Source organism: Bombina bombina, chromosome 2 (genome assembly GCF_027579735.1).
Source record: "Bombina bombina isolate aBomBom1 chromosome 2, aBomBom1.pri, whole genome shotgun sequence".
NCBI classification, from domain to species: domain Eukaryota; kingdom Metazoa; phylum Chordata; class Amphibia; order Anura; family Bombinatoridae; genus Bombina; species Bombina bombina.
Window position 1 is genome coordinate 583,359,896 of NC_069500.1, and position 13,283 is coordinate 583,373,178.

The 13,283-nt window shown below is 37.4% G+C and overlaps 1 protein-coding gene across 1 annotated transcript in view; it reads left to right on the forward strand.

Moving 5' to 3' along the window:
- Positions 1-13,283, forward strand: part of LOC128649288 (guanine nucleotide-binding protein subunit alpha-14) — a 498,314-nt gene that overhangs the window by 441,707 nt on the left and 43,324 nt on the right. Inside the window, exon 3 of the mRNA XM_053702479.1 lies at positions 11,727-11,881. Within this exon, the coding sequence (XP_053558454.1) occupies positions 11,727-11,881 (155 nt within the window). The remainder of the gene's footprint in view (positions 1-11,726; positions 11,882-13,283) is intronic.

Below are 13,283 nucleotides of genomic sequence, written 5' to 3' on the forward strand. Positions count from 1 at the left end.
TCTAGTGTGCCACGGCACACTGGTTGAAAAACACTGATATAGATAATATTGAGCTCATGCACACAAATTTACAGAGGACTGAGCACGGATTGGCTAAACTGCAAGTCTGTCAAAAGAACTGAGATAAGGGGGCAGTTTGCAGAGGCTTAGATACAAGGTAATCACAGAGGTAAAACATGTATAATTATAACGGTGGGGATGGGTAATTAAGGGATTATCTATCTTTTAAAAAAACAAAAATTCTGGTGTTGACTGTCCCTTTAAGTCCTTTCATAAATTTGAAGGTTTCTAACATGTCACCTCTTTCCCTTCTCTCCTCTAAACTATACATATTTAGGTCATAGTCTTTTGTTGTCTTTTATATTTTAGACCATGAACCATTTTAATAGCTCTCCTTTATATCTTTCTGAAGATATGGTTTTCAGAACTGTACACAATATTCCAGAAGAGGCTTAACTAATGATCTGTAAAGTGGGATAAGAACCTTGCTATTTCTGCTGCTAATACTTTTCATAATGCAACCAAGTAATTGACTGGCCTTACTGGCTGCACTGTTTTCCAAATTTTAAATCATCTGAAATAATAATTTCTGAGTCCCGTTCCTCTTTAGTTACAGTCAGTAATTTACCACTGAGACTATAATTAGCCTTTGGGTTTTTGGATCCTGTATGCATATTTTTTTATTGGTAATATAAACACAAACAAACCCTGGAGAACTGGGCAAGTAAATGGGATCTTAAATGTAATATCACTGCTCAGTGTTCTCCACAGCAAATTTTGCCAGCCAGGCGGAAAAATACTTTCTAATATTAGAACATTTTCTGCTAGCCAAAGCACAACATGATTGCATAATTTAACATACATTTATTTAATGATAATTTGTGAAATAAACGTTTAAAAATGGAAATATTAGCTAACATTATTATTAGTTTACATTAATAGTGGCAACATTTTTAGCTGGGTGGTCAGTAAAATCTAAAATCAGCCGGGTGGTGCACCCATTAAAACGGTTCTAGGGAGAACACTGAGCATTTCATCCACCACTCCTGGAACATCAACTCAGTTACAAATTTTTGTATCATCAGCAAACAATCAGCGCTACAGAATCTGTTAGCACTCCACAAATAACTGATGCTAATAATAAACAAGCACTCCTTTCCCTGGAGCCAACTACCAATATCACTGATGAACATTTAAAACAAAACAGGCCCAAGAACTGACCCTTGGAGAACACCACTAGTAACTGACCCCTCATTTGAATGCACTCCATTAATTGAAACTCTCTGCTTTATATCCGTAAGCCAGCATTCTACCCACTTAACAATCTTAGGATATACTCCAAGGCAATACATTTGGGATGGTGTCAAATCCTAAAAATACTAAAGTCTAGATACTCTACATCTTTGGCTCTTCCCTGGTCTATTAATTCTGTTCTTCTAGCATTTGTAGAGGATACAATGTATAGGAAATTGCTCTATTGTATTTGTTTTTTTATATGAAATAGCTGTTTTTGATCTTTGAAACACAACCCATTAAAACGGGCTAAGCTTGCAGGTAGTATAGATTCTATTATCTTATCACTTTATATAAACACAAAGGCCTTATCTTATCTCTTCCTGAGATAACAATTGAAAAATAACATTGTAGTACCTATCCCACTGTCACTTTCTTCTGCCTGATCTTGTTGACATAGCTTCTGTACCCATAACTGCAGTATTGACATTTTTAGTATAGGAGGCGATTTCAACAGGCAAAAACAGCTATTTTAATTAAATGACAAAATAAAGACAGATTAACTATTTGTAAACAATTTAATACTCTCAATGAGTTAAATGATTATGTATGCAGTAGAAATAATTCACTCCATTACAAAATAAATAGTTAATGCATAATTTTTACACAACAAGTTTTAAATATGTTTAATTTTGCGGGCTGTGACACACACCTGGACTAACCCCTTAAATGCTATTTATCTTCATTTACTGTGGCCAATAAGGGAGAGATATAAACAAGCACATATTATCCAATCATTGTGCAGTATTCATGATTTTAAGGTTTCTGCGTTCCATGGGATGAACTCCAAACTCCCTGGAGGAATGGAAACATCACAGTTTTTTCAGAGTCAATTACAGGAAAAGCAGGCGATTTTTAAATTATGCATAATTGAACATGTATGGGAAATTACATTTTAATGTTAAGTTGCAACTATAATGCAATCTACCTTTTATTCTGCGACTGCATCTAGTATGTGTATGTTCTTCAGTACCAAATCATTTGTCTATGGTTTAAAATCCTAAGATTTTCTCATGGCTATCATTTAAAATAACTGTGCTGACAGACAAAACTGTGCACTGAGAGCAAACAGACTTGTAGGCAAATGTGTAGTTTAAAGTGTGTAGATCAAAATGAAACCAAACAGTTTTCTAAATAAATGTCTGTTTTTATTAATTGATTTGGTTTTATTTAGACTGTACTACTTTTGATGTATCATTGAGAGAGTGTGGTTTTACATTGCTGCTTTTAGATTGCATAGCTGGCAAATCTTTATTTTTTTTCAGGCTAGGGAAAACGTCACCAGATAACCAACCATAAAAGCTTTTGGCATCCTATAAAGGTTGACAGGGATATTTGTGTAAATATTTTTTTTTTTTTTAAATGCACCAATGGTTTGTTCATCCAGTTCAAGGAAATTCTGCCCCCTAGAGGACAATAGTTTCTCTAATGGTTATGTGACTGTCAAACAGAGATTATCTTGACATTTTGTAACCATTGATGCTTTGCTGTGAACAATTCATTTTGTTGTTGTTTCTCTGCAACAAAAAATGTTTCTGAAATCTAAAAATAAAATACTCTTCTCAACAATGGTTGCCAAATACCTTATTTGCCAACTGTAAAACATACAGAATAGCACTCTTTGTTAAATGAACTGATAGAAGTGTAAAGATGTTGCTGATCTCGGAGCTTGGGTGATCAGAGTGCCTGTCTTCTCATGGTATAAGGATGCTTATCCCTACTGTGATCTGGAGGAAATACTAGTGTGTTATACTGATTGAAATAACCATCATTTAAAATGCTGTGTGCGCTCATTGCCAGTAGAGTAGATGGAAATACAAGACATTTTTGGTGGATATTTGAATGTGTTTACTTATACTTTCCTACAGTTTGTTAATCTCTAGTTAACCTCAAGTGGTAAACAGTTCACTACTCGGATACCCAAACAAAGAACCATAATGCAGGAATTTGGTAAAAATGGCTGCTGCTTTATTAGATAACAAAAGAAGCAGAAAAACAGCAGCACCTTGTAAATGCAAAAATTTTTCCTTTATTGGTTTAACATCATGGCAGACAAGAGATACAACGTTTCGGTCATACACTGACCTTAATCATGTTCTAAATAACATCATAACTGCTCACACTTTATACCCTTACTTAGAGGGGAGGGGCTCAATTACCTGGTTCAGGTGTAATCAAGTACATTCCTAACCTACATACTCCCTCTAGTGGTTGTTAGCAGAGAGATCATTCTTCTTTAACCCTCAAAGACCTGTAAATACATACAACCTAAGTTAAAAACAATATATAGCATATTTATATATTAAAATTAAAAATACTTGAAACTAGCAAAAAATGTAAAATTCCCAGAATCACATATATTGTCTAGTGTAAGTACATAGCCCACAAGGTACCTTTTTATGGTTCAAGGAGAGACATGTATATTAGAGGGTTATCCCCCAATCTATTGCTTTATTCATCCCTATAGGGGCCAAAGATTGTAAGGTATATATCCAAAATGTTTCCCTACTTTTCAACATTTTAACCCTATCACCCCCTCGCCTAGGTCTTTTAATATGTTCAATGATTTGAAACCTAAGTTGCGAGATTGAGTGACCAGCCTGAAGAAAATGACCTGACACCGGGGCATCAAGGTTTTTTGTACGAATATTGGATTTGTGTTCATTTATGCGATCCCTGGCCCTGCGTGTAGACTCCCCTACATAGATTTTAGAGCAGGGGCATTTAATCAGATAAATAATAAAATCTGTATTGCATGGGTAGTATCCAGAGATATTATATCTCTTTCCTGTTAGGGGGTGTAGAAATATCCCACCTTTGATCATGCTGTTGCAGTTGCAGCATCCTAAACAAGGATAGCAACCCATCCGAGGACTACTAATATGTGTTTGTCTCAGACCCTTCTCTGGGCCAATGTCAGCTTTGACCAAAGTGTCCCTAATATTTCTACATCTTCTATAGGCTGGCATAGGGGGCTCTTGGAATTCTTTGATATGCTTATTTAAATCCTTTATCATTGGCCAATGTTTCCTGATGATACCATTTATTTTATTACTAAGTGGGTTAAACTCAGATACAAATACAAGTCTCTCCTTTTTCTGAAATTTCCTATTTACATTATTTCCCTTAGGAATTAGTTCCCTATTGGGAGCCTCAATTTCTTTAATTTGACTATCAATAAGGGATTTAGGAAAACCCCTTTTGAGAAAACATTTGCCCATCTCTTTGAGTCTAGAGGTCATCTTATCCTTATCTGAGACTATTCGCTTCACACGTAGGAGCTGGCTTTTGGGCAAACTTCTAATCAAGGATGGAGAGTGTGCACTATCAAACCTCAATAGGCTGTTTCTATCACTCATTTTTTTGTACAAATCAGTTTTTAAAGACCTACCATCCTTGATTATCAGTGTGTCCAAGAAAGGGACCGATTCCTCGCTCAGGTTCAATTGAAATTTTATAGATCTTGTTGAAATGTTTAAATCTGCTACAAATTCATATAAGGAGTCAATGTTGCCCCCCCCATATGCCAAACACGTCATCTATGTAACGAAACCAGCAAAGTCCATATTTCTGGAACATGCCATTAGTGTATACAAACTTTTCTTCATACATGTTCATATAGATGTTGGCATATGTGGGGGCGACATTTGACCCCATAGCAGTCCCCTGACATTGGATATAAAACTGACTCTGAAAAAGGAAATAGTTACAATAAAGAACTAGTTGCAGTAACTCCATAACAAATTCCCTCTCAAAGGTGGTTAGTAAACCACTGGATGTGATAGCCTGCTTAGTAGCATCCAAACCACTATTATGTGTGATAGAAGTATCTAGGCTACTCACATCCAGTGTATAGAGAATAAATTTATCACTCTGTAAAACTACCTCCTGTAATTTTTGAAGGAAATCCCCTGTGTCTTTAATATAGGATATGGCTGTAGTGACCAATGGTCTTAATATCCTATCCAGATATATAGATACATTAGTAAGGATGGAGTTGGTACTTGCAACTATTGGACGGCCCGGCGGTTTATCAAGATTCTTGTGTATCTTCGGCAATGTGTAAAAGACTGGTATGGAAAATTTATCTGGAATCAAAAAGCTTTTCTCATTTCCAGTAATTAGACCATTACACATTGCCTTAGATACACATTTCTCAAGTTCTTTTTTAACTTCAAATGAAGGATCCCTATCCAGTGGCAAGTAAACATCCCCATCCTGAAGCTGAGTCTTAATCTCCTGTATATAGTAGTCCCTGTCGAGTATCACAGTGGCCCCGCCCTTATCAGCCGGCTTGCATATTATATGTTTGTTACTGCTACGATCTTTCAATGCCTTAAACTCTGCTGATGTAAAATTAGGCTTGATTTTGCTTTTGTTCAGTGTAACTCTGTTCTGTAATAGGCTTACATCTTTTAGCACCAATTGAATAAAAGTATCTATGCTCGAATTGTGAATAACAGGTGTAAAGCTACTCTTATTTCTAGGGTTTAATTTACCCAATGTTAAATTGTTACTCAAACGAGACTTATTACAATAATCAGTAACAGTATTACCAAAAAATGCTTTCAATTTTAGAGTCCTGAAAAAGGAATGAAGATCTTTATGCAAATCGAAGAAATTACATTTAGACTGGGGGCAAAATGACAGTCCTTTCTCAATAACAGTCTGTTCAGTTTCTGTCAAAGTATGTCCGGATATATTTACCCCCAGATCTACTTGGTCTTGTTGCGGGTCGTCCTCTGTGGCCGTTGCTTCTGCTGCACAGGCGCCTTGCTGGTTCCGACTCCGGCGGTGTTTTCTTCCACCTCAATGTTTTCGCTTGAGTCCCCCGACGATGAGTCGCCTGTTGATGACGTGGAGTGTCCGCGCCGGTCACGTGCGCGTCGCTGTCTCCTCCAATTGGTTCCTCCTTGGCGTCTATTGTTGTCATCCTGAGCGCCCGCTGTCCACCGGTACACATTCCCACTCCGGTAATCTTCATCACGGAGGAATTTCTGTCTTACGGGCCTCAATGATTTTTTGGAGCTCCTGGAGGCCGCTAGGATTACCACACTGGTACGTGGATCAAGAAATTTCCTACAGACTCTCCCTACTGAGGTCTCTACAAAAGAATATGAAAAGTTGAAAAAGAAAAATCTTGCCTATGAACTGCACGCCACTACCCTAGCTGAATACCATAGGGTGCGGCGTATACCGAGGGGCCTTCGAATGAACACCAGGCCCACCCTGATGAGAGAGAACAAAGAATATGTGGACAAGTTTACGTTCATCTTGAATAAGTGCTCTCTAGATCTCGTAGTGCTTACCGTTGAATATCTGCAGCAAGATTTGGAGAAGCAGGGCACTGAAATTACACATTTGGAAGAGGTCTTGAAATCCATGTTGTCCGCTGATGATATGGATAAACTGCTAGCCACAACAAATGCTAACATTGCGGAGCTCCAAAAAATTATTGAGGCCCGTAAAAGACAGAAATTCCTCCGTGATGAAGAAGATTACCGGAGTGGGAATGTGTACCGGTGGACAGCGGGCGCTCAGGATGACAACAATAGACGCCAAGGAGGAACCAATTGGAGGAGACAGCGACGCGCACGTGACCGGCGCGGACACTCCACGTCATCAACAGGCGACTCATCGTCGGGGGACTCAAGCGAAAACATTGAGGCGGAAGAAAACACCGCCGGAGTCGGAACCAGCAAGGCGCCTGTGCAGCAGAAGCAACGGCCACAGAGGACGACCCGCAACAAGACCAAGTAGATCTGGGGGTAAATATATCCGGACATACTTTGACAGAAACTGAACAGACTGTTATTGAGAAAGGACTGTCATTTTGCCCCCAGTCTAAATGTAATTTCTTCGATTTGCATAAAGATCTTCATTCCTTTTTCAGGACTCTAAAATTGAAAGCATTTTTTGGTAATACTGTTACTGATTATTGTAATAAGTCTCGTTTGAGTAACAATTTAACATTGGGTAAATTAAACCCTAGAAATAAGAGTAGCTTTACACCTGTTATTCACAATTCGAGCATAGATACTTTTATTCAATTGGTGCTAAAAGATGTAAGCCTATTACAGAACAGAGTTACACTGAACAAAAGCAAAATCAAGCCTAATTTTACAACAGCAGAGTTTAAGGCATTGAAAGATCTTAGCAGTAACAAACATATAATATGCAAGCCGGCTGATAAGGGCGGGGCCACTGTGATACTCGACAGGGACTACTATATACAGGAGATTAAGACTCAGCTTCAGGATGGGGATGTTTACTTGCCACTGGATAGGGATCCTTCATTTGAAGTTAAAAAAGAACTTGAGAAATGTGTATCTAAGGCAATGTGTAATGGTCTAATTACTGGAAATGAGAAAAGCTTTTTGATTCCAGATACATTTTCCATACCAGTCTTTTACACATTGCCGAAGATACACAAGAATCTTGATAAACCGCCGGGCCGTCCAATAGTTGCAAGTACCAACTCCATCCTTACTAATGTATCTATATATCTGGATAGGATATTAAGACCATTGGTCACTACAGCCATATCCTATATTAAAGACACAGGGGATTTCCTTCAAAAATTACAGGAGGTAGTTTTACAGAGTGATAAATGTATTCTCTATACACTGGATGTGAGTAGCCTAGATACTTCTATCACACATAATAGTGGTTTGGATGCTACTAAGCAGGCTATCACATCCAGTGGTTTACTAACCACCTTTGAGAGGGAATTTGTTATGGAGTTACTGCAACTAGTTCTTTATTGTAACTATTTCCTTTCTCAGAGTCAGTTTTATATCCAATGTCAGGGGACTGCTATGGGGTCAAATGTCGCCCCCACATATGCCAACATCTATATGAACATGTATGAAGAAAAGTTTGTATACACTAATGGCATGTTCCAGAAATATGGACTTTGCTGGTTTCGTTACATAGATGACGTGTTTGGCATATGGGGGGGCGACATTGACTCCTTATATGAATTTGTAGCAGATTTAAACATTTCAACAAGATCTATAAAATTTCAATTGAACCTGAGCGAGGAATCGGTCCCTTTCTTGGACACACTGATAATCAAGGATGGTAGGTCTTTAAAAACTGATTTGTACAAAAAAATGAGTGATAGAAACAGCCTATTGAGGTTTGATAGTGCACACTCTCCATCCTTGATTAGAAGTTTGCCCAAAAGCCAGCTCCTACGTGTGAAGCGAATAGTCTCAGATGAGGATAAGATGACCTCTAGACTCAAAGAGATGGGCAAATGTTTTCTCAAAAGGGGTTTTCCTAAATCCCTGATTGATAGTCAAATTAAAGAAATTGAGGCTCCCAATAGGGAACTAATTCCTAAGGGAAATAATGTAAATAGGAAATTTCAGAAAAAGGAGAGACTTGTATTTGTATCTGAGTTTAACCCACTTAGTAATAAAATAAATGGTATCATCAGGAAACATTGGCCAATGATAAAGGATTTAAATAAGCATATCAAAGAATTCCAAGAGCCCCCTATGCCAGCCTATAGGAGATGTAGAAATATTAGGGACACTTTGGTCAAAGCTGACATTGGCCCAGAGAAGGGTCTGAGACAGACACATATTAATAGTCCTCGGATGGGTTGCTATCCTTGTTTAGGATGCTGCAACTGCAACAGCATGATCAAAGGTGGGATATTTCTACACCCCCTAACAGGAAAGAGATATAATATCTCTGGATACTACACATGCAATACAGATTTTATTATTTATCTGATTAAATGCCCCTGCTCTAAAATCTATGTAGGGGAGTCTACACGCAGGGCCAGGGATCGCATAAATGAACACAAATCCAATATTCGTACAAAAAAACTTGATGCCCCGGTGTCAGGTCATTTTCTTCAGGCTGGTCACTCAATCTCGCAACTTAGGTTTCAAATCATTGAACATATTAAAAGACCTAGGCGAGGGGGTGATAGGGTTAAAATGTTGAAAAGTAGGGAAACATTTTGGATATATACCTTACAATCTTTGGCCCCTATAGGGATGAATAAAGCAATAGATTGGGGGATAACCCTCTAATATACATGTCTCTCCTTGAACCATAAAAAGGTACCTTGTGGGCTATGTACTTACACTAGACAATATATGTGATTCTGGGAATTTTACATTTTTTGCTAGTTTCAAGTATTTTTAATTTTAATATATAAATATGCTATATATTGTTTTTAACTTAGGTTGTATGTATTTACAGGTCTTTGAGGGTTAAAGAAGAATGATCTCTCTGCTAACAACCACTAGAGGGAGTATGTAGGTTAGGAATGTACTTGATTACACCTGAACCAGGTAATTGAGCCCCTCCCCTCTAAGTAAGGGTATAAAGTGTGAGCAGTTATGTTATTTAGAACATGATTAAGGTCAGTGTATGACCGAAACGTTGTATCTCTTGTCTGCCATGATGTTAAACCAATAAAGGAAGAACTTTTGCATTTACAAGGTGCTGCTTCTTTGGATTCTACAAGGGACTAGTGCAGGGTCCCTACAGCGTGCACCTATTTGCCTGGGTACTAGTGATGGGCCTTTTACACTGTATATTATTAGATAACAAACACATTGAACAGAGGTGTGTTCATTCCCAAATAAATTAATATGTAAGTGAATAAATATTAACAGTCTGGTATGCCACAAGCAGACTAACCTTATATCCACCTCTACTGTAAGGTATCCCCAAGAAGTATCTTCATGAGCAATGTTTCATTAAGCTCTTTATGACCCCAGTCAGGGCAAGCTACCACTATACAAGGAGAGGAATGTGAGACGCTTCACACACCCATGCTCACTGCAAACGTTCCTCTCCAGCCTTCACATCCCCAGACAAAGCCAAGAATAGCCTGCTGACAGCCATGGCAGCTTGTGCCCCAGTTAACTGCCCCATGACTGGCAAATATAAGGTTTACTTTAGGTTGGGCGAACAACCTAATCCAGGGAACAGCATTGTTATAACTTCTTGCTCAAAGTGTTTTGATTATAATGGTGTATGTATATGACTGTTCTAAACTAAGGAGCCAGCAAGCTTAATAGGAGTCTTGGAAAGTATGAATAAATATGTGACATTAAATGAGGATCACATTAGAATTGTTTTTCTACTTGGATGGACAATGAACACAATTTTTAAATTGAAACATTTTAAGACAAAAACATTATTGCATATGCATGAGGATCCAGTATATATTTAATAGAGATGAAAACATTTTCTTGGTCCCCTTGTGCCCAGAATTTGTGAATCTCTGAACTAACATGAATTGGATAGTTCTGTCTCTCGTTGAGAAGCTTGCTTGTGTGTCTTAAGGGACCACTCAATACAGTAGATTTGTATCATTAACACGAGCATGATAAAATACAATGCAATAGCACTTACTATGTATTTCAACTAAGCTGTAGATTTTTTTTTTCTGACAAATTTTTTTCTCTCCATTTGACCGCCCCCTGTATCATGCGACAGCCATCAGCCAATCACAGACTAGTATACCCTGTGAACTTGGGCACATGCTCAGTAGGAACTGGTACCTCAAAAAGTGTGTATATACAAAAGTGTGCAAAATTTTAAAATATAAGTAAATTGGAAAGTGTCTTAAAACTGAATGCTCTTTCTGAATCATGAAAGTTAAATTTTTACTTTAGTGTCCCTTTAACTTTAGAGTAGTCTTGTTTTTCCATATTTGTTTATGGATTGCATGAATGAAGCTGTACTTCGTGCATGTCTATGTGTAGCTACTTGTGGTTACATGGTTAACAGTGTGAGTGGATATCAAACCACTAAAAAAAAATGTAAATAGCTTTTAATACATTTCAACAAAATTTATCATTTTAACAAAGAGAAATGTGACACTATTTGTGTTGAGCAGATCAATGTAATATTAAAGTGAGCTGTTTGGAATATAAAATAACAGAGTTCTTGGCAGTTGTTTTAGAACGCAAAGTGTCTATCTGGCTGAGTAACACATGAAAGCTTCTGGGTAAAATATTCGATCTTAACTATTAAAAACAAACCTCTTTGAAGTAGCACAAGACCTGCATCAGTTTTCTAACCCCCACAATAGAAAAGTGCAAACAGGTCAGAACCTCTTAACAGCAAATCAGATTAAACAGTTAAAATGATGATAGGATTGTGTAGTGTTAGTGGAACAATACAATTCTGTAATTTGTTAAAGCATTTTTATTACACTAATGTCCCTTGGTAGCAATAATTAATCCTTGCAAAAAGTTTAAGCACATAGTTAAGTTAATGTACTATACTATGCAGTGATTGCCTAAAGTGCTGCACAAATGCATTTACTGTGATTATTGTATAACCATAAGTAGATCCTTTGTAATTCAGTACTGATAAATACTTGAGTTTACCTTCCCTGTTTTAGAGAGATCTTTGTTTGTTCATCATAGATGATCTATTGTTTTTTTTAACAGGAAAATGCTTTGCTGGTCAGAGAGGTGGAGGTGGACAAGGTATCGAGCCTGGAAAGGAAACAAGTAGAAGCAATAAAAAAACTATGGGAAGATCCCGGGATCCAAGAGTGCTACGATCGGAGGAGAGAATACCAGCTGTCAGACTCTGCTAAATAGTGAGTGTAATGCCAAAAGCAATCACTGCGGGGGGTACATTTTATTCTAGTTGCAAAGCCTATCACACCATTTATCTACAAAACCTTTTTATATCTTGTATGTTTTTACATAAGACAAGACATTATTGCATTATTTTTGGCTAAACAGGACCTTTTATGAGGAGCTGCTCAAATTCATTCAGGCATCATTTAGGTGCAAAACAAAAAGAAGCGGTGCTGCGGGATAAAATTGAAAGTCCGAAATTACTTTATTGGTTTATACCACAGCATGAAACAAGTAAAACAAACACTTGCAAGTGTGTAGTAAGAGCTTGACGCGTTTCGGCTTACGCCGTCATCAGAAGCCTTAACTCTATAATCCTCCATCTATCCTTATAAGGGCTCTACTTCTTACTGATTTGTTAACAGATGTATTGCATCACCCAATGATTAACACAGTAATTAACCTCTTACAAACTGTTCCTCCAAATTTAAAACCCTCCAATACTGGTGTGTTCATTATCATAAAGCCTAGATGCTAGTGTGAATACATATGCCCTTGTGTACTATATATCAATGTTAAGTTTATACTGTATTCATTTTCTTTGTATTTTTACTTAGGTATAAGCTTAGGTAACATACTTTATTTATTGAGTATATCTACATAGGTTAATACATATGTCCTTAAGTGCTATATATCAATATTAAGTTTATACTATATTCACTTTATTTGCATTCTTACTTAGATAAGCTTGGGTAACATACTTTGTTTATTTTCCCCTAAACTTTTTACTATGTTATATATACCACCAGTTAATGGGAAAGGTCTTATTTTACATTATGTGAAGCTCCTTACCTCCATACATTTATTAAATCTGCTTCAGTATTGAAGCCTAATGGTAGGCGAGTTTGCATGGAAAATATCCAAAATGCCTCTCTTTTGGATAATAACATGTCAATATTTCCACCTCTCTTTAGGGCACACTTTTTCTATCACTTGCCATCTAAAGGTTTTTACATTTTCATTGTGATATGTTATGAAGTGTGCCGCTAATGCAGAACACGGGGTTGCGGTGGAGATGTCATTTAGGTGCTCTCTAATGCGCTCTCTCACCTCCCTGGTGGTCATACCCACGTATTGCATCTTACATTCTGTGCATTGTACCATATAAATAACGTATTTAGATCTACAATTTGTGCAACTTGTGGCCTCATAAACACGCTGTGTTGTGCATGATTGAAACCGTTTAGATACAACTGTATGCCCACATGCTTTGCAATTAATGTTATGACATTTAAAATGTCCTTTACATGTTAACCAACTACTTTGTCCTACTTTCTTCTGGTTGACTACACTGGGAGATAGATAATTACCAAGAGTGCGATTCCGTTTAGACACAAAACAACAGCCTTTCTTGACAGT